The sequence below is a fragment of the Taudactylus pleione genome, unplaced genomic scaffold (assembly GCF_031769625.1).
Source record: "Taudactylus pleione unplaced genomic scaffold, aTauple2 ptg001407l, whole genome shotgun sequence".
In the NCBI taxonomy this organism is placed as follows: Eukaryota; Metazoa; Chordata; class Amphibia; order Anura; family Myobatrachidae; genus Taudactylus; species Taudactylus pleione.
In genome coordinates, this window is record NW_028285807.1 from 15,001 (window position 1) to 38,454 (window position 23,454).

Below are 23,454 nucleotides of genomic sequence, written 5' to 3' on the forward strand. Positions count from 1 at the left end.
CAGGGAGAGAAAGGAGAGAGAGAGAGAGTGGACAGAGAGAGGGGGAGGGAGAGAAAGAGAGAGAGGGGGAAGGAGAGGGATTGAGGGGGGGAGGGAGAGAGATGGGGGGAGGAGAGGGAGAGAGAGAGGGCCTAATTTATCGCCAAATTTATAATTCGCAACAAGTGATAAAACTCGTGTATAATAAATGATGTTCCAGCCAATCAGCTCCCAACTGTCATTTTTCAAACAAAATTTTCCATCTCAAAAATATCTGTAGGATCAGACACTCTCTCACCCTGGAGGCAACTACGACCCTCATCCACTCACTGGTCATCTCCAGATTGGACTATTGTAACCTCCTCTTATTTGGCCTCCCTGACTCCCACCTCTTTCTATTCGGCATAAAGAACATTATTTCTCAGCAGTAATCTCACATAATGTAGAGTCAGTGACTGACCGACAATAACGGATTCTGCGCTGTAATGGGCCTTTACCTGTTCTGAAGTCCTTTGTGAATGCGCAGCTTTCGTAACAAGATATCTGGGATATTGGGCATCACATCCGATTCCGGCTTCGCCTCTTGGTCTTCATTGGCAGATAGAACATGGACAGGAGAAGAGCCTGGAGGAAAGGAATCTCCGGTTACTGTAATCTCACCTAGAAGACAGTAAGAAGCCGACGCTGAGCGTAAGCCGGATACCTCCGCATTGTGCATTTCTATATACCACTCTATATTTAGTGCATCAGATCCATCAGAAAACAGAGCTATTTATACCTGCGTCCAGCTCCGCTGACCGTCCCTCTGAGAACTTCGCCTGCATGACAATACGCCCCTTCAGGTGTAGATGACTACGTGGAATCTTTATCATTAAATATTTGTGACATATTCCCAAAAAAACTGTTTTCAGGGGATACCCACAAATATTTGTTGTCCTCCAGATGTATTTGGAGAGATTTGCTGCGGTGCCTCCATTCCGACAGCGCCATGTGATGCTGTCAGATTTACCAAGCTCCAGACTGCGAAGCATTGATCCCCGCAGCTTACGCCATCTGAAGATGGCGTAGTGCTGCTGTAGCCTTTGCGCTACACATCGTAAAACTTACTGGGAGAGGGTTACAGAGGAAACCACCACCCCCAGCAATGGCCGCTGCACTTGTGTGGTCTCTTCACTCCTAACCAGCCCCGTTATAATTGCATCATGCAATGCGACCATGGGCGCTAATATTGTGTCCAGATCTTATTAATGAATGGACATAGGGGTGTATGCTTAATGCCAGATCCTACACAGTGTGCAAAAGCACTTTAACCTCCACAAATAGGTATAAGTTCCGCTCTACATCAACATTTTCCATGTTTAACCTCAGCTACGCTGCGCACAATGGGCCTGATTCAGAGCCGCTCGCTCGCTCTGACTGATTTTCTCCCATCCGCGCATGCGTACGGTTGTAAATACACATGCGTGAACCAGTCTGTGCTATGGGAAATCGTGTGCTCGTAAAGCAATGAGTGAGCGCTACTTTGAGTGACAGATTGTGGCATTTGTGGGTGGTAACAGGGGAAGGTGCTTGTGAACGGGGGCGTGGACGTGCGAATGCAAGCGTGGCTGACCGTGAGAACGGAGTATAATGGGTGTGCATAATTAGCAAAGTAGCATCATTGAACACGTCACTTGGTTGTTTTTTTACCCTGAACTGCTCGCAGCGCTTGTGGGAGGGTAAGGCTACCTCAAGCGCTGCGAGCAGCACCAATGGCTCTCCATGTTACCGATTAATCCTTCAAATACTGGATATGACGTGTGTTGCGAGTGGCAAGGGGGTGTCTTTAAGCACTTGCGAGCGCAATATGCCGTCGCTCGCTTAGACATAGAGGCGTCCTTACACCACAAAGAGCGAGCACATGATTTACATAGACGGCCCCTTTTTGATATCAAGCGGCCGCAAATAGCAACCGTGTCTGAATCAGGCCCTATATGCACATTACGCACAACACGCAGAAAGGAAAAGCGGCTTCAATATACATTGTGATAGAAGCACTGGAGAAGTGTGGAATGGCTTATATGTATGTCCTAGGTTCCTGTCATATGTGTTCTGAAACCCGTAGGAGAAGTCTGTTTGGGAAAAACAGACTAGAAATGTCAGCTTTAAAGAAAAGCTGGTTTTGGTCCTTGGGGTGTGGATGTGAGGAGAGGGAGGGCTCCATCCACAGGCCACTCCAGGTTTTGGGCCTTTCAGCCTGGTAACAGGCTCATTAGGGCTTGCAGCTGGAAATGGCTGATATAAGCTGGGTTTGTTTGTGGCTGAGTGTCTCACACCTGGGAGAGCAGACAGACAGACAGACAGACAGACAGACAGACAGACAGACAGACTGACTGACTGACTGACTGACTGACTGACTGACTGACTGACAGACTGACTGACTGACTGACTAGCCTGTTCAGAGACACTTGGTGATAATCCTTGTAAGTACTGTGCGTGTGTTTTGTTGATGGTGAGAGGGCAATAGGCCCTACCGTTTTTATAGAGAGGGAATCTGCTGTGTAGCTAGTGCCCAGCCGGGCTAGGACTTATGTTTATGTTTATATTCATTTGGCACAATAAAGACTGGCGCCGACCAGTTTGTACGAGAACCCCAGACTGGTATCCTGTTTCTACAGCTGCTGTGTGTGTAAGGAGGGTCCATCTACCCCAGGAGAGGGACCCCTACCCTGACTGTGTCACAACATGATGAGCTCTTATATCACACAGACTGGTGCAAACCAGGGACAACTGCTAATTAATTCTTTATTAATCAGAGATCAGTACAATCTATAGGTGGCATCTCCAGTCATGTCAGCTTCTTTTATTTTAACGTTTCAATTATGTTCCCTAATACTATTAAGTAAGGAAAACGCTACTGCCGCCTCTGCGCTGTAAGGGAAACGCTAGTGCCGCCTCTGCGCTGTAAGGAAAACGCTAGTGCCGCCTCTGCGCTGTAAGGAAAACGCTAGTGCCGCCTCTGCGCTGTAAGGGAAACGCTAGTGCCGCCTCTGCGCTGTAAGGAAAATGCTAGTGCCGCCTCTGCGCTGTAGGGAAAACGCTAGTGCCGCCTTTGCGCTGTAAGGAAAATGCTAGTGCCGCCTCTGTGCTGTAAGGAAAACGCTAGTGCCACCTCTGCGCTGTAAGGAAAACGCTAGTGCCGCCTCTGCGCTGTAAGGAAAACTGCTAGTGCCGCCTCTGCGCTGTAAGGATAACGCTAGTGCCGCCTCTGCGCTGTAAGGAAACCGCTAGTGCCACCTCTGCGCTGTAAGGAAAATGCTAGTGCCGCCTCTGCGCTGTAAGGATAACGCTACTACTGCTGCCTCTGCGCTGTAAGGATAACGCTAGTGCCGCCTCTGCGCTGTAAGGATAACGCTAGTGCCGCCTCTGCGCTGTAAGGAAACCGCTAGTGCCGCCTCTGCGCTGTAAGGAAAACGCTACTGTGGCCTCTGCGCTGTAAGGATAACGCTAGTGCCGCCTCTGCGCTGTAAGGAAAACGCTAGTGCCGCCTCTGCGCTGTAAGGAAAACGCTAGTGCCGCCTCTGCGCTGTAAGGAAAATGCTAGTGCCGACTCTGCGCTGTAAGGAAAACGCTAGTGCCGCCTCTGCCCTGTAAGGAAAATGCTAGTGCCGCCTCTGTGCTGTAAGGAAAACGCTAGTGCCGCCTCTGCGCTGTAAGGAAAACGCTAGTGCCGCCTCTGCGCTGTAAGGGAAATGCTAGTGCCACCTCTGCGCTGTAAGGGAAACGCTAGTGCTGCCTCTACGCTGTAAGGAAAATGCTACTGCCGCCTCTGCGCTGTAGGGAAAACGCTAGTGCCACCTCTGCGCTGTAAGGAAAACGCTAGTGCCGCTTCTGCGCTGTAAGGAAAACTGCTAGTGCCGCCTCTGCGCTGTAAGGAAAACGCTAGTGCCGCCTCTGCGCTGTAAGGAAAATGCTAGTGCCGCCTCTGCGCTGTAAGGAAAACGCTAGTGCCGCCTCTGCGCTGTAAGGGAAACGCTAGTGCCGCCTCTGCGCTGTAAGGAAAACGCTAGTGCCGCCTCTGCGCTGTAAGGAAAATGCTAGTGCCTCCTCTGCGCTGTAAGGAAAATGCTAGTGCCACCTCTGTGCTGTAAGGAAAACGCTAGTGCCGCCTCTGCACGGTAAGGTGAATGTTTCTTGGATAAATAATCCTGAAATATCACATTAAACAGACTGAAAATAATGATATAATCCATTTTACTATAAAACTAAGAACTCATCCCAGTCACCTGGTATTTAATAAAGAAGTAAAACCTGATGTTTCCATGAAGTTGGTTCTTCTGCTGCTGCCGCTTCTGCTGCTCTGTACCCAGGAATAACAGCATCTACTGGTCCCTGATAACCTCACACCAACCACAGCAGGACATGAACAAACCGCCCATCAGAGCCTCTGGGTTCTTATCACTGGGCCGCAGGCGTATACTCTAATGCAGCATGATACACATATGTGGTATTTCAGCTACTGGCAAGCACAGGAGATGTGAGTGTGGTGCTGGTTATACTGTAGGCAGAAGAGAACCTCTCAGATATAGCTATAACTGAGAAGAACATGTAGACATTATGGGCTCTCAGACCAGACATGTTCTAGAGTAGGGGGAAGTGTAAAGTGAGTCAGGGGCTTTAGGTCTGTCTACTGAGTCCTAAGTAAGAACAGCTTTGTGGAGCACCGTAAAGATAAGGACATAAGATGATGCCACCAACACCGGGACCTGGATAGCTGAAGACTGTGTGACGGTAATGTACTGGTGTCACATTCACCACAAAGAGAGCAGGAGCATCACAGGCCCAATTGTCTATAGACCTGATGGAGCTCAGAACTGATTGGTCTCCACCAGTTTTCTGGACTAAAACACCAAGTAGGCACAAAACTATATGAGAAATAGACAACGTGAAGAGACCATGGCAATTATACAACAATAATAAATGTTACACATCATATTTATTCCAAAGACCAACATCAATCCCATGGGAAATAAATGAAGCATGAATTAATGACTCCTGCACAGTCATGGTCTATGGCTATGGAATTTTCACCCTTCCCTTTGTATTGTTATAAGTGATCTTATCAATCCCAGGGCATCCTCTTTTGTTCTGAGGGATAATTAATATGAACACATTAAATACCTCCCATGTCGTACCTCTTTCCTGTTCAGCTGCCTCACTCAGATCTGGGAGCTTCTGTCCTGTGAGGTTCTGACTTCTTAGCAGCTTGTGTTCCTGAACAGGAAAATATATCTGTGAGTAAGAGTCTTACTATAAATTTATATATCTGGAGAAGCAACTAGTGCTCCACGTGCTTCCATTCTCCTGCCAGCTAGACAGAAGCCAAAATCTTTTACATGGACTAAAGAGTGTTCTTGTTATTCTTATGGTATATGTAATAGAGAAGATCAGTATTAGTACTTGTTTTTGTTAGGAGGTATTGGGAGACACAGAGAGAGTCTGGAGATATAGTGTAGTGGTAATCTATATAATAAGTGAGGATTGAACTTAGTCAGGGCCACACTGTCACACAATCCCTAAAATTGGAGACACTCTTAAATTACAAATGTTCCGGGGCTGAGGGCCTGGCTTCATACACACCCTGTCACACTCTAGCAGGCTCATGTCATGCCTCCAGCATATGTAGTTCTGATTACAGTCATTTATGTTATCATGTCATGCCTCCAGCATATGTAGTTCTGATTACAGTCATTTATGTTATCATGTCATGCCTCCAGCATATGTAGTTCCGATTAGTCATTTATGTAATCATGTCACGCCTCCAGCATATGTAGTTCCGATTAGTCACTTATGTTATCATGTCACGCCTCCAGCATATGTAGTTCTGATTATTCATTTATGTAATCATGTCACGCCTCCAGCATATGTAGTTCTGATTATAGTAATTATGTTATCATGTCACGCCTCCAGCATATGTAGTTCCGATTAGTCACTTATGTTATCATGTCACGCCTTCAGCATATGTAGTTCTGATTACAGTCATTTATGTTATCATGTCATGCCTCCAGCATATGTAGTTCTGATTACAGTCATTTATGTTATCATGTCACCCCTCCAGCATATGCAGTTCTGATTACAGTCATTTATGTTAACATGTCATGCCTCCAGCATATGTAACTCTGATTACAGTCATTTATGTTATCATGTCATGCCTCCAGCATATGTAGTTCTGATTACAGTCATTTATGTTATCATGTCATGCCTCCAGCATATGTAGTTCTGATTACAGTCACTTATGTTATCATGTCACCCCTCCAGCATATGTAGTTCTGATTATAGTCATTTATGTTATCATGTCATGCCTCCAGCATATGTAGCACTGATTACAGTCATTTATGTTATCATGTCATGCCTCCAGCATATGTAGTTCTGATTACAGTCATTTATGTTATCATGTCATGCCTCCAGCATATGTAGTTCTGATTACAGTCATTTATGTTATTGTGTCATGCCTCCAGCATATGTAGCTCTGATTACAGTCATTTATGTTTTCATGTCATGCCTCCAGCATATGTAGTTCTGATTACAGTCATTTATGTTATCATGTCACCCCTCCAGCATATGTAGTTCTGATTACAGTCATTTATGTTATCATGTCATGCCTCCAGCATATGTAGTTCTGATTACAGTCATTTATGTTATCATGTCACGCCTCCAGCATATGTAGTTCTGATTACAGTCATTTATGTTATCATGTCACGCCTCCAGCATATGTAGTTCTGATTACAGTCATTTATGTTATGTCATGCCTCCAGCATATGTAGTTCTGATTACAGTCATTTATGTTATCATGTCATGCCTCCAGCATATGTAGTTCTGATTACAGTCATTTATGTTATCATGTCACGCCTCCAGCATATGTAGTTCTGATTACAGTCATTTATGTTATCATGTCATGCCTCCAGCATATGTAGCTCTGATTACAGTCATTTGTTATTGTGTCATGCCTCCAGCATATGTAGTTCTGATTAGTCATTTATGTAATCATGTCACGCCTCCAGCATATGTAGTTCTGATTACAGTCATTTATGTTATCATGTCACGCCTCCAGCAGATGTAGTTCTGATTACAGTCATTTATGTTATCATGTCATGCCTCCAGCATATGAAGTTCTGATTACAGTCATTTATGTTATCATGTCACCCCTCCAGCATATGTAGTTCTGATTACAGTCATTTATGTTATCATGTCATGCCTCCAGCATATGTAGTTCTGATTACAGTCATTTATGTTATCATGTCATGCCACCAGCATATGTAGTTCTGATTACAATCATTTATGTTATCATGTCACCCCTCCAGCATATGTAGTTCTTATTACAGTCATTTATGTTATCATGTCATTCCTCCAGCATATGTAGTTCTGATTACAGTCATTTATGTTATCATGTCACGCCTCCAGCATATGTAGTTCTGATTACAGTCATTTATGTTATCATGTCATTCCTCCAGCATATGTAGTTCTGATTACAGTCATTTATGTTATCATGTCATGCCTCCAGCATATGTAGTTCTGATTAGTCATTTATGTTATCATGTCATGCCTCCAGCATATGTAGTTCTGATTACAGTCATTTATGTTATCATGTCACGCCTCCAGCATATGTAGTTCTGATTACAGTCACTTATGTTGTCATGTCACCCCTCCAGCATATGTAGTTCTTATTACAGTCATTTATGTTATCATGTCATGCCTCCAGCATATGTAACTCTGATTACAGTCATTTATGTTATCATGTCATGCCTCCAGCATATGTAGTACTGATTACAGTCATTTATGTTATCATGTAATGCTTCCAGCATATGTAGTTCTGATTACAGTCACTTATGTTATCATGTCACCCCTCCAGCATATGTAGTTCTGATTATAGTCATTTATGTTATCATGTCATGCCTCCAGCATATGTAGCACTGATTACAGTCATTTATGTTATCATATCATGCCTCCAGCATATGTAGTTCTGATTACAGTCATTTATGTTATCATGTCATGCCTCCAGCATATGTAGTTCTGATTACAGTCATTTATGTTATTGTGTCATGCCTCCAGCATATGTAGCTCTGATTACAGTCATTTATGTTTTCATGTCATGCCTCCAGCATATGTAGTTCTGATTACAGTCATTTATGTTATCATGTCTCCCCTCCAGCATATGTAGTTCTGATTACAGTCATTTATGTTATCATGTCATGCCTCCAGCATATGTAGTTCTGATTACAGTCATTTATGTTATCATGTCATGCCTCCAGCATATGTAGTTCTGATTACAGTCATTTATGTTATCATGTCACGCCTCCAGCATATGTAGTTCTGATTGCAGTCATTTATGTTATCATGTCACGCCTCCAGCATATGTAGTTCTGATTACAGTCATTTATGTTATCATGTCATGCCTCCAGCATATGTAGTTCTGATTACAGTCATTTATGTTATCATGTCACGCCTCCAGCATATGTAGTTCTGATTACAGTCTTTTATGTTATCATGTCATGCCTCCAGCATATGTAGCTCTGATTACAGTCATTTGTTATTGTGTCATGCCTCCAGCATATGTAGTTCTGATTAGTCATTTATGTAATGATGTCACGCCTCCAGCATATGTAGTTCTGATTACAGTCATTTATGTTATCATGTCATGCCTCCAGCATATGTAGTTCTGATTACAGTCATTTATGTTATGTCATGCCTCCAGCATATGTAGTTCTGATTACAGTCATTTATGTTATCATGTCATGCCTCCAGCATATGTAGTTCTGAATACAGTCATTTATGTTATCATGTCACGCCTCCAGCATATGTAGTTCTGATTACAGTCATTTATTTTATCATGTCATGCCTCCAGCATATGTAGCTCTGATTACAGTCATTTGTTATTGTGTCATGCCTCCAGCATATGTAGTTCTGATTAGTCATTTATGTAATCATGTCACGCCTCCAGCATATGTAGTTCTGATTACAGTCATTTATGTTATCATGTCACGCCTCCAGCATATGTAGTTCTGATTACAGTCATTTATGTTATCATGTCATGCCTCCAGCATATGAAGTTCTGATTACAGTCATTTATGTTATCATGTCACCCCTCCAGCATATGTAGTTCTGATTACAGTCATTTATGTTATCATGTCAAGACTCCAGCATATGTAGTTCTGATTACAGTCATTTATGTTATCATGTCATGCCACCAGCATATGTAGTTCTGATTACAATCATTTATGTTATCATGTCACCCCTCCAGCATATGTAGTTCTGATTACAGTCATTTATGTTATCATGTCATTCCTCCAGCATATGTAGTTCTGATTACAGTCATTTATGTTATCATGTCACGCCTTCAGCATATGTAGTTCTGATTACAGTCATTTATGTTATCATGTCATTCCTCCAGCATATGTAGTTCTGATTACAGTCATTTATGTTATCATGTCATGCCTCCAGCATATGTAGTTCTGATTAGTCATTTATGTTATCATGTCATGCCTCCAGCATATGTAGTTCTGATTACAGTCATTTATGTTATCATGTCACGCCTCCAGCATATGTAGCTCTGATTAAAGTCACTTATGTTGTCATGTCACCCCTCCAGCATATGTAGTTCTGATTACAGTCATTTATGTTATCATGTCATGCCTCCAGCATATGTAACTCTGATTACAGTCATTTATGTTATCATGTCATGCCTCCAGCATATGTAGTTCTGATTACAGTCATTTATGTTATCATGTAATGCTTCCAGCATATGTAGTTCTGATTACAGTCACTTATGTTATCATGTCACCCCTCCAGCATATGTAGTTCTGATTATAGTCGTTTATGTTATCATGTCATGCCTCCAGCATATGTAGCACTGATTACAGTCATTTATGTTATCATGTCATGCCTCCAGCATATGTAGTTCTGATTACAGTCATTTATGTTATCATGTCATGCCTCCAGCATATGTAGTTCTGATTACAGTCATTTATGTTATTGTGTCATGCCTCCAGCATATGTAGCTCTGATTACAGTCATTTATGTTTTCATGTCATGCCTCCAGCATATGTAGTTCTGATTACAGTCATTTATGTTATCATGTCTCCCCTCCAGCATATGTAGTTCTGATTACAGTCATTTATGTTATCATGTCATGCCTCCAGCATATGTAGTTCTGATTACAGTCATTTATGTTATCATGTCATGCCTCCAGCATATGTAGTTCTGATTACAGTCATTTATGTTATCATGTCACGCCTCCAGCATATGTAGTTCTGATTACAGTCATTTATGTTATTATGTCACGCCTCCAGCATATGTAGTTCTGATTACAGTCATTTATGTTATCATGTCATGCCTCCAGCATATGTAGTTCTGATTACAGTCATTTATGTTATCATGTCACGCCTCAAGCATATGTAGTTCTGATTACAGTCTTTTATGTTATCATGTCATGCCTCCAGCATATGTAGCTCTGATTACAGTCATTTGTTATTGTGTCATGCCTCCAGCATATGTAGTTCTGATTAGTCATTTATGTAATGATGTCACGCCTCCAGCATATGTAGTTCTGATTACAGTCATTTATGTTATCATGTCATGCCTCCAGCATATGTAGTTCTGAATACAGTCATTTATGTTATCATGTCATGCCTCCAGCATATGTAGTTCTGATTACAGTCATTTATGTTATCATGTCACGCCTCCAGCATATGTAGTTCTGATTACAGTCATTTATGTTATCATGTCACGCCTCAAGCATATGTAGTTCTGATTACAGTCATTTATGTTATCATGTCATGCCTCCAGCATATGTAGTTCTGATTACAGTCATTTATGTTATCATGTCACGCCTCCAGCATATGTAGTTCTGATTACAGTCTTTTATGTTATCATGTCATGCCTCCAGCATATGTAGCTCTGATTACAGTCATTTGTTATTGTGTCATGCCTCCAGCATATGTAGTTCTGATTAGTCATTTATGTAATGATGTCACGCCTCCAGCATATGTAGTTCTGATTACAGTCATTTATGTTATCATGTCACGCCTCCAGCATATGTAGTTCTGATTACAGTCATTTATGTTATGTCATGCCTCCAGCATATGTAGTTCTGATTACAGTCATTTATGTTATTATGTCATGCCTCCAGCATATGTAGTTCTGAATACAGTCATTTATGTTATCATGTCACGCCTCCAGCATATGTAGTTCTGATTACAGTCATTTATGTTATCATGTCATGCCTCCAGCATATGTAGCTCTGATTACAGTCATTTGTTATTGTGTCATGCCTCCAGCATATGTAGTTCTGATTACAGTCATTTATGTAATCATGTCACGCCTCCAGCATATGTAGTTCTGATTACAGTCATTTATGTTATCATGTCACGCCTCCAGCATATGTAGTTCTGATTACAGTCATTTATGTTATCATGTCATGCCTCCAGCATATGAAGTTCTGATTACAGTCATTTATGTTATCATGTCACCCCTCCAGCATATGTAGTTCTGATTACAGTCATTTATGTTATCATGTCATGCCTCCAGCATATGTAGTTCTGATTACAGTCATTTATGTTATCATGTCATGCCACCAGCATATGTAGTTCTGATTACAATCATTTATGTTTTCATGTCACCCCTCCAGCATATGTAGTTCTGATTACAGTCATTTATGTTATCATGTCATTCCTCCAGCATATGTAGTTCTGATTACAGTCATTTATGTTATCATGTCACGCCTCCAGCATATGTAGTTCTGATTACAGTCATTTATGTTATCATGTCATTCCTCCAGCATATGTAGTTCTGATTACAGTCATTTATGTTATCATGTCATGCCTCCAGCATATGTAGTTCTGATTAGTCATTTATGTTATCATGTCATGCCTCCAGCATATGTAGTTCTGATTACAGTCATTTATGTTATCATGTCACGCCTCCAGCATATGTAGTTCTGATTAAAGTCACTTATGTTGTCATGTCACCCCTCCAGCATATGTAGTTCTGATTACAGTCATTTATGTTATCATGTCATGCCTCCAGCATATGTAACTCTGATTACAGTCATTTATGTTATCATGTCATGCCTCCAGCATATGTAGTTCTGATTACAGTCATTTATGTTATCATGTAATGCTTCCAGCATATGTAGTTCTGATTACAGTCACTTATGTTATCATGTCACCCCTCCAGCATATGTAGTTCTGATTATAGTCATTTATGTTATCATGTCATGCCTCCAGCATATGTAGCACTGATTACAGTCATTTATGTTATCATGTCATGCCTCCAGCATATGTAGTTCTGATTACAGTCATTTATGTTATCATGTCATGCCTCCAGCATATGTAGTTCTGATTACAGTCATTTATGTTATTGTGTCATGCCTCCAGCATATGTAGCTCTGATTACAGTCATTTATGTTTTCATGTCATGCCTCCAGCATATGTAGTTCTGATTACAGTCATTTATGTTATCATGTCTCCCCTCCAGCATATGTAGTTCTGATTACAGTCATTTATGTTATCATGTCATGCCTCCAGCATATGTAGTTCTGATTACAGTCATTTATGTTATCATGTCATGCCTCCAGCATATGTAGTTTTGATTACAGTCATTTATGTTATCATGTCACGCCTCCAGCATATGTAGTTCTGATTACAGTCATTTATGTTATCATGTCACGCCTCCAGCATATGTAGTTCTGATTACAGTCATTTATGTTATCATGTCATGCCTCCAGCATATGTAGTTCTGATTACAGTCATTTATGTTATCATGTCACGCCTCCAGCATATGTAGTTCTGATTACAGTCTTTTATGTTATCATGTCATGCCTCCAGCATATGTAGCTCTGATTACAGTCATTTGTTATTGTGTCATGCCTCCAGCATATGTAGTTCTGATTAGTCTTTTATGTAATGATGTCACGCCTCCAGCATATGTAGTTCTGATTACAGTCATTTATGTTATCATGTCATGCCTCCAGCATATGTAGTTCTGATTACAGTCATTTATGTTATCATGTCATGCCTCCAGCATATGTAGTTCTGATTACAGTCATTTATGTTATCATGTCACGCCTCCAGCATATGTAGTTCTGATTACAGTCATTTATGTTATCATGTCAAGCCTCCAGCATATGTAGTTCTGATTACAGTCATTTATGTTATTGTGTCATGCCTCCAGCATATGTAGCTCTGATTACAGTCATTTATGTTTTCATGTCATGCCTCCAGCATATGTAGTTCTGATTACAGTCATTTATGTTATCATGTCTCCCCTCCAGCATATGTAGTTCTGATTACAGTCATTTATGTTATCATGTCATGCCTCCAGCATATGTAGTTCTGATTACAGTCATTTATGTTATCATGTCATGCCTCCAGCATATGTAGTTCTGATTACAGTCATTTATGTTATCATGTCACGCCTCCAGCATATGTAGTTCTGATTACAGTCATTTATGTTATCATGTCACGCCTCCAGCATATGTAGTTCTGATTACAGTCATTTATGTTATCATGTCATGCCTCCAGCATATGTAGTTCTGATTACAGTCATTTATGTTATCATGTCACGCCTCCAGCATATGTAGTTCTGATTACAGTCTTTTATGTTATCATGTCATGCCTCCAGCATATGTAGCTCTGATTACAGTCATTTGTTATTGTGTCATGCCTCCAGCATATGTAGTTCTGATTAGTCTTTTATGTAATGATGTCACGCCTCCAGCATATGTAGTTCTGATTACAGTCATTTATGTTATCATGTCATGCCTCCAGCATATGTAGTTCTGATTACAGTCATTTATGTTATCATGTCATGCCTCCAGCATATGTAGTTCTGATTACAGTCATTTATGTTATCATGTCACGCCTCCAGCATATGTAGTTCTGATTACAGTCATTTATGTTATCATGTCACGCCTCCAGCATATGTAGTTCTGATTACAGTCATTTATGTTATCATGTCATGCCTCCAGCATATGTAGTTCTGATTACAGTCATTTATGTTATCATGTCACGCCTCCAGCATATGTAGTTCTGATTACAGTCTTTTATGTTATCATGTCAAGCCTCCAGCATATGTAGCTCTGATTACAGTCATTTGTTATTGTGTCATGCCTCCAGCATATGTAGTTCTGATTAGTCATTTATGTAATGATGTCACGCCTCCAGCATATGTAGTTCTGATTACAGTCATTTATGTTATCATGTCACGCCTCCAGCATATGTAGTTCTGATTACAGTCATTTATGTTATGTCATGCCTCCAGCATATGTAGTTCTGATTACAGTCATTTATGTTATCATGTCATGCCTCCAGCATATGTAGTTCTGAATACAGTCATTTATGTTATCATGTCACGCCTCCAGCATATGTAGTTCTGATTACAGTCATTTATGTTATCATGTCATGCCTCCAGCATATGTAGCTCTGATTACAGTCATTTGTTATTGTGTCATGCCTCCAGCATATGTAGTTCTGATTAGTCATTTATGTAATCATGTCACGCCTCCAGCATATGTAGTTCTGATTACAGTCATTTATGTTATCATGTCACGCCTCCAGCATATGTAGTTCTGATTACAGTCATTTATGTTATCATGTCATGCCTCCAGCATATGAAGTTCTGATTACAGTCATTTATGTTATCATGTCACCCCTCCAGCATATGTAGTTCTGATTACAGTCATTTATGTTATCATGTCATGCCACCAGCATATGTAGTTCTGATTACAATCATTTATGTTATCATGTCACCCCTCCAGCATATGTAGTTCTGATTACAGTCATTTATGTTATCATGTCATTCCTCCAGCATATGTAGTTCTGATTACAGTCATTTATGTTATCATGTCACGCCTCCAGCATATGTAGTTCTGATTACAGTCATTTATGTTATCATGTCATTCCTCCAGCATATGTAGTTCTGATTACAGTCATTTATGTTATCATGTCATGCCTCCAGCATATGTAGTTCTGATTAGTCATTTATGTTATCATGTCATGCCTCCAGCATATGTAGTTCTGATTACAGTCATTTATGTTATCATGTCACGCCTCCAGCATATGTAGTTCTGATTAAAGTCACTTATGTTGTCATGTCACCCCTCCAGCATATGTAGTTATGATTACAGTCATTTATGTTATCATGTCATGCCTCCAGCATATGTAACTCTGATTACAGTCATTTATGTTATCATGTCATGCCTCCAGCATATGTAGTTCTGATTACAGTCATTTATGTTATCATGTAATGCTTCCAGCATATGTAGTTCTGATTACAGTCACTTATGTTATCATGTCACCCCTCCAGCATATGTAGTTCTGATTATAGTCATTTATGTTATCATGTCATGCCTCCAGCATATGTAGCACTGATTACAGTCATTTATGTTATCATGTCATGCCTCCAGCATATGTAGTTCTGATTACAGTCATTTATGTTATCATGTCATGCCTCCAGCATATGTAGTTCTGATTACAGTCATTTATGTTATTGTGTCATGCCTCCAGCATATGTAGCTCTGATTACAGTCATTTATGTTTTCATGTCATGCCTCCAGCATATGTAGTTCTGATTACAGTCATTTATGTTATCATGTCTCCCCTCCAGCATATGTAGTTCTGATTACAGTCATTTATGTTATCATGTCATGCCTCCAGCATATGTAGTTCTGATTACAGTCATTTATGTTATCATGTCATGCCTCCAGCATATGTAGTTCTGATTACAGTCATTTATGTTATCATGTCACGCCTCCAGCATATGTAGTTCTGATTACAGTCATTTGTGTTATCATGTCACGCCTCCAGCATATGTAGTTCTGATTACAGTCATTTATGTTATCATGTCATGCCTCCAGCATATGTCGTTCTGATTACAGTCATTTATGTTATCAAGTCACGCCTCCAGCATATGTAGTTCTGATTACAGTCTTTTATGTTATCATGTCATGCCTCCAGCATATGTAGCTCTGATTACAGTCATTTGTTATTGTGTCATGCCTCCAGCATATGTAGTTCTGATTAGTCATTTATGTAATGATGTCACGCCTCCAGCATATGTAGTTCTGATTACAGTCATTTATGTTATCATGTCACGCCTCCAGCATATGTAGTTCTGATTACAGTCATTTATGTTATCATGTCATGCCTCCAGCATATGTAGTTCTGATTACAGTCATTTATGTTATCATTTCACCCCTCCGGCATATGTAGTTCTGATTACAGTCATTTATGTTATCATGTCATGCCTCCAGCATATGTAGTTCTGATTACAGTCATTTATGTTATCATGTAATGCCACCAGCATATGTAGTTCTGATTACAATCATTTATGTTATCATGTCACCCCTCCAGCATATGTAGTTCTGATTACAGTCATTTATGTTATCATGTCATTCCTCCAGCATATGTAGTTCTGATTACAGTCATTTATGTTATCATATCACGCCTCCAGCATATGTAGTTCTGATTACAGTCATTTATGTTATCATGTCATTCCTCCAGCATATGTAGTTCTGATTACAGTCATTTATGTTATCATGTCATGCCTCCAGCATATGTAGTTCTGATTAGTCATTTATGTTATCATGTTATGCCTCCAGCATATGTAGTTCTGATTACAGTCATTTATGTTATCATGTCACGCCTCCAGCATATGTAGTTCTGATTACAGTCATTTATGTTATTATGTCATGCCTCCAGCATATGTAGCTCTGATTACAGTCATTTATGTTATCATGTCACACCTCCAGCATATGTAGTTCCGAATAGTCATTTATGTTACCATGTCATGCCTCCAGCATATGTAGTTCTGATTACAGTCATTTATGTCATGTCATCCCTCCAGCATATGTAGTTCTGATTACAGTAATTTATGTTATCATGTCATGCCTCCAGCATATGTAGTTCTGATTACAAACATTTATGTTATCATGTCATGCCTCCAGCATATGTAGCTCTGATTACAGACATTTATGTTATCATGTCACGCCTCCAGCATATGTAGTTCTGATTACAGTCATTTATGTTATCATGTCATGCCTCCAGCATATGTAGTTCCGATTAGTCATTTATGTTATCATGTCACGCCTCCAGCATATGTAGTTCTGATTACAGTCATTTATGTTATCATGTCAAGCCTCCAGCATATGTAGTTCTGATTACAGTCATTTATGTTATCATGTCAAACCCTCCAGCATATGTAGTTCTGATTACATTCAATTATTTTATCATGTCATGCCTCCAGCATATGTAGCTCTGATTACAGTCATTTATGTTATCATGTCATGCCTCCAGCATATGTAGCTCTGATTACAGTCATTTATGTTATCATGTCATGCCTCCAGCATATGTAGCTCTGATTAGTCATTTATGTTATCATGTCACGCCTCCAGCATATGTAGTTCTGATTACAGTCATTTATGTTATCATGTCATGCCTCCAGCATATGTAGTTCTGATTACAGGCATTTATGTTATCATGTCACGCCTCCAGCATATGTAGTTCTGATTACAGCCATTTGTTATGTCACGCCTCCAGCATATGTAGTTCTGATTACAGTCATTTATGTTATCATGTCATGCCTCCAGCATATGTAGTTCTGATTACAGTCATTTATGTTATCATGTCACGCCTCCAGCATATGTAGTTCTGATTACAGTCATTTATGTTATCATGTCACGCCTCCAGCATATGTAGTTCTGATTACAGTCATTTATGTTATCACGTCATGCCTCCAGCATATGTAGTTCTGATTACAGTCATTTATGTTACCATGTCATGCATCCAGCATATGTAGTCCTGATTACAGTCATTTATGTTATCATGTCATGCCTCCAGCATATGTAGTTCTGATTATAGTAATTATGTTATCATATCACGCCTCCAGCATATGTAGTTCTGATTACAGTCATTTATGTTATCATCTCATGCCTCCAGCATATGTAGCTCTAATTACAGTCATTTATGTCATTATGTCACGCCTCCAGCATATGTAGCTCTGATTACAGTCTTTTATATTATCATGTCACGCCTCCAGCATATGTAGTCCTGATTACAGTCATTTATGTTATCATGTCACGCCTCCAGCATATGTAGTTCTGATTATAGTAATTATGTTATCATGTCACGCCTCCAGCATATGTAGTTCTGATTACAGTCATTTATGTTATCATGTCATGCCTCCAGCATATGAAGTTCTTATTACAGTCATTTATGTTATCATGTCACCCCTCCAGCATATGTAGTTCTGATTACAGTCATTTATGTTATCATGTCATGCCTCCAGCATATGTAGTTCTGATTACAGTCATTTATGTTATCATGTCATGCCACCAGCATATGTAGTTCTGATTACAATAAGTTATGTTATCATGTCACCCCTCCAGCATATGTAGTTCTGATTACAGTCATTTATGTTATCATGTCATTCCTCCAGCATATGCAGTTCTGATTACAGTCATTTATGTTATCATGTCACGCCTCCAGCATATGTAGTTCTGATTACAGTCATTTATGTTATCATGTCATTCCTCCAGCATATGTAGTTCTGATTACAGTCATTTATGTTATCATGTCATGCCTCCAGCATATGTAGTTCTGATTAGTCATTTATGTTATCATGTCATGCCTCCAGCATATGTAGTTCTGATTACAGTCATTTATGTTATCATGTCATGCCTCCAGCATATGTAGTTCTGATTAAAGTCACTTCTGTTGTCATGTCACCCCTCCAGCATATGTAGTTCTGATTACAGTCATTTATGTTATCATGTCATGCCTCCAGCATATGTAACTCTGATTACAGTCATTTATGTTATCATGTCATGCCTCCTGCATATGTAGTTCTGATTACAGTCATTTATGTTATCATGTAATGCTTCCAGCATATGTAGTTCTGATTACAGTCACTTATGTTATCATGTCACCCCTCCAGCATATGTAGTTCTGATTATAGTCATTTATGTTATCATGTCATGCCTCCAGCATATGTAGCACTGATTACAGTCATTTATGTTATCATGTCATGCCTCCAGCATATGTACTTCTGATTAAAGTCATTTATGTTATCATGTCATGCCTCCAGCATATGTAGTTCTGATTACAGTCATTTATGTTATTGTGTCATGCCTCCAGCATATGTAGCTCTGATTACAGTCATTTATGTTTTCATGTCATGCCTCCAGCATATGTAGTTCTGATTACAGTCATTTATGTTATCATGTCTCCCCTCCAGCATATGTAGTTCTGATTACAGTCATTTATGTTATCATGTCATGCCTCCAGCATATGTAGTTCTGATTACAGTCATTTATGTTATCATGTCATGCCTCCAGCATATGTAGTTCTGATTACAGTCATTTATGTTATCATGTCACGCCTCCAGCATATGTAGTTCTGATTACAGTCATTTATGTTATCATGTCACGCCTCCAGCATATGTAGTTCTGATTACAGTCATTTATGTTATCATGTCATGCCTCCAGCATATGTAGTTCTGATTACAGTCATTTATGTTATCATGTCACGCCTCCAGCATATGTAGTTCTGATTACAGTCTTTTATGTTATCATGTCATGCCTCCAGCATATGTAGCTCTGATTACAGTCATTTGTTATTGTGTCATGCCTCCAGCATATGTAGTTCTGATTACAGTCATTTATGTTATCATGTCACGCCTCCAGCATATGTAGTTCTGATTACAGTCATTTATGTTATCATGTCACGCCTCCAGCATATGTAGTTCTGATTACAGTCATTTATGTTATCATGTCATGCCTCCAGCATATGTAGTTCTGATTACAGTCATTTATGTTATCATGTCACGCCTCCAGCATATGTAGTTCTGATTACAGTCATTTATGTTATCATGTCACGCCTCCAGCATATGTAGTTCTGATTACAGTCTTTTATGTTATCATGTCACGCCTCCAGCATATGTAGTTCTGATTACAGTCATTTATGTTATCATGTCATGCCTCCAGCATATGTAGTTCTGATTACAGTCATTTATGTTATCATGTCACGCCTCCAGCATATGTAGTTCTGATTACAGTCTTTTATGTTATCATGTCATGCCTCCAGCATATGTAGCTCTGATTACAGTCATTTGTTATTGTGTCATGCCTCCAGCATATGTAGTTCTGATTAGTCATTTATGTAATGATGTCACGCCTCCAGCATATGTAGTTCTGATTACAGTCATTTATGTTATCATGTCATGCCTCCAGCATATGTAGTTCTGATTACAGTCATTTATGTTATTGTGTCATGCCTCCAGCATATGTAGCTCTGATTACAGTCATTTATGTTTTCATGTCATGCCTCCAGCATATGTAGTTCTGATTACAGTCTTTTATGTTATCATGTCTCCCCTCCAGCATATGTAGTTCTGATTACAGTCATTTATGTTATCATGTCATGCCTCCAGCACATGTAGTTCTGATTACAGTCATTTATGTTATCATGTCATGCCTCCAGCATATGTAGTTCTGATTACAGTCATTTATGTTATCATGTCACGCCTCCAGCATATGTAGTTCTGATTACAGTCATTTATGTTATCATGTCACGCCTCCAGCATATGTAGTTCTGTTTACAGTCATTTATGTTATCATGTCACGCCTCCAGCATATGTAGCTCTGATTACAGTCATTTGTTATTGTGTCATGCCTCCAGCATATGTAGTTCTGATTAGTCATTTATGTAATGATGTCACGCCTCCAGCATATGTAGTTCTGATTACAGTCATTTATGTTATCATGTCACGCCTCCAGCATATGTAGTTCTGATTACAGTCATTTATGTTATCATGTCATGCCTCCAGCATATGTAGTTCTGATTACAGTCATTTATGTTATCATTTCACCCCTCCGGCATATGTAGTTCTGATTACAGTCATTTATGTTATCATGTCATGCCTCCAGCATATGTAGTTCTGATTACAGTCATTTATGTTATCATGTAATGCCACCAGCATATGTAGTTCTGATTACAATCATTTATGTTATCATGTCACCCCTCCAGCATATGTAGTTCTGATTACAGTCATTTATGTTATCATGTCATTCCTCCAGCATATGTAGTTCTGATTACAGTCATTTATGTTATCATATCACGCCTCCAGCATATGTAGTTCTGATTACAGTCATTTATGTTATCATGTCATTCCTCCAGCATATGTAGTTCTGATTACAGTCATTTATGTTATCATGTCATGCCTCCAGCATATGTAGTTCTGATTAGTCATTTATGTTATCATGTTATGCCTCCAGCATATGTAGTTCTGATTACAGTCATTTATGTTATCATGTCACGCCTCCAGCATATGTAGTTCTGATTACAGTCATTTATGTTATTATGTCATGCCTCCAGCATATGTAGCTCTGATTACAGTCATTTATGTTATCATGTCACACCTCCAGCATATGTAGTTCCGAATAGTCATTTATGTTACCATGTCATGCCTCCAGCATATGTAGTTCTGATTACAGTCATTTATGTCATGTCATCCCTCCAGCATATGTAGTTCTGATTACAGTAATTTATGTTATCATGTCATGCCTCCAGCATATGTAGTTCTGATTACAAACATTTATGTTATCATGTCATGCCTCCAGCATATGTAGCTCTGATTACAGACATTTATGTTATCATGTCACGCCTCCAGCATATGTAGTTCTGATTACAGTCATTTATGTTATCATGTCATGCCTCCAGCATATGTAGTTCCGATTAGTCATTTATGTTATCATGTCACGCCTCCAGCATATGTAGTTCTGATTACAGTCATTTATGTTATCATGTCAAGCCTCCAGCATATGTAGCTCTGATTACAGTCATTTGTTATTGTGTCATGCCTCCAGCATATGTAGTTCTGATTAGTCATTTATGTAATGATGTCACGCCTCCAGCATATGTAGTTCTGATTACAGTCATTTATGTTATCATGTCACGCCTCCAGCATATGTAGTTCTGATTACAGTCATTTATGTTATCATGTCATGCCTCCAGCATATGTAGTTCTGATTACAGTCATTTATGTTATCATTTCACCCCTCCGGCATATGTAGTTCTGATTACAGTCATTTATGTTATCATGTCATGCCTCCAGCATATGTAGTTCTGATTACAGTCATTTATGTTATCATGTAATGCCACCAGCATATGTAGTTCTGATTACAATCATTTATGTTATCATGTCACCCCTCCAGCATATGTAGTTCTGATTACAGTCATTTATGTTATCATGTCATTCCTCCAGCATATGTAGTTCTGATTACAGTCATTTATGTTATCATATCACGCCTCCAGCATATGTAGTTCTGATTACAGTCATTTATGTTATCATGTCATTCCTCCAGCATATGTAGTTCTGATTACAGTCATTTATGTTATCATGTCATGCCTCCAGCATATGTAGTTCTGATTAGTCATTTATGTTATCATGTTATGCCTCCAGCATATGTAGTTCTGATTACAGTCATTTATGTTATCATGTCACGCCTCCAGCATATGTAGTTCTGATTACAGTCATTTATGTTATTATGTCATGCCTCCAGCATATGTAGCTCTGATTACAGTCATTTATGTTATCATGTCACACCTCCAGCATATGTAGTTCCGAATAGTCATTTATGTTACCATGTCATGCCTCCAGCATATGTAGTTCTGATTACAGTCATTTATGTCATGTCATCCCTCCAGCATATGTAGTTCTGATTACAGTAATTTATGTTATCATGTCATGCCTCCAGCATATGTAGTTCTGATTACAAACATTTATGTTATCATGTCATGCCTCCAGCATATGTAGCTCTGATTACAGACATTTATGTTATCATGTCACGCCTCCAGCATATGTAGTTCTGATTACAGTCATTTATGTTATCATGTCATGCCTCCAGCATATGTAGTTCCGATTAGTCATTTATGTTATCATGTCACGCCTCCAGCATATGTAGTTCTGATTACAGTCATTTATGTTATCATGTCAAGCCTCCAGCATATGTAGTTCTGATTACAGTCATTTATGTTATCATGTCAAACCCTCCAGCATATGTAGTTCTGATTACATTCAATTATTTTATCATGTCATGCCTCCAGCATATGTAGCTCTGATTACAGTCATTTATGTTATCATGTCATGCCTCCAGCATATGTAGCTCTGATTACAGTCATTTATGTTATCATGTCATGCCTCCAGCATATGTAGCTCTGATTAGTCATTTATGTTATCATGTCACGCCTCCAGCATATGTAGTTCTGATTACAGTCATTTATGTTATCATGTCATGCCTCCAGCATATGTAGTTCTGATTACAGGCATTTATGTTATCATGTCACGCCTCCAGCATATGTAGTTCTGATTACAGCCATTTGTTATGTCACGCCTCCAGCATATGTAGTTCTGATTACAGTCATTTATGTTATCATGTCATGCCTC

At 39.5% G+C, this 23,454-nt stretch overlaps 1 protein-coding gene across 1 annotated transcript in view; it reads right to left on the minus strand.

The window, feature by feature from the left end:
• Nucleotides 1-476: 476 nt before the first annotated feature.
• LOC148442736 (inositol 1,4,5-triphosphate receptor associated 1-like) overlaps nt 477-23,454 on the minus strand; it is a gene marked incomplete at its 3' end in the record, with an annotated part of 142,841 nt that continues 119,863 nt past the window's right edge. The window contains exons 2-3 of the mRNA XM_088463550.1: nt 5,154-5,232; nt 477-603 (exon numbers count right to left, since the gene is read on the minus strand). Of these exons, the coding sequence (XP_088319676.1) occupies nt 477-603; nt 5,154-5,232 (206 nt within the window). The remainder of the gene's footprint in view (nt 604-5,153; nt 5,233-23,454) is intronic.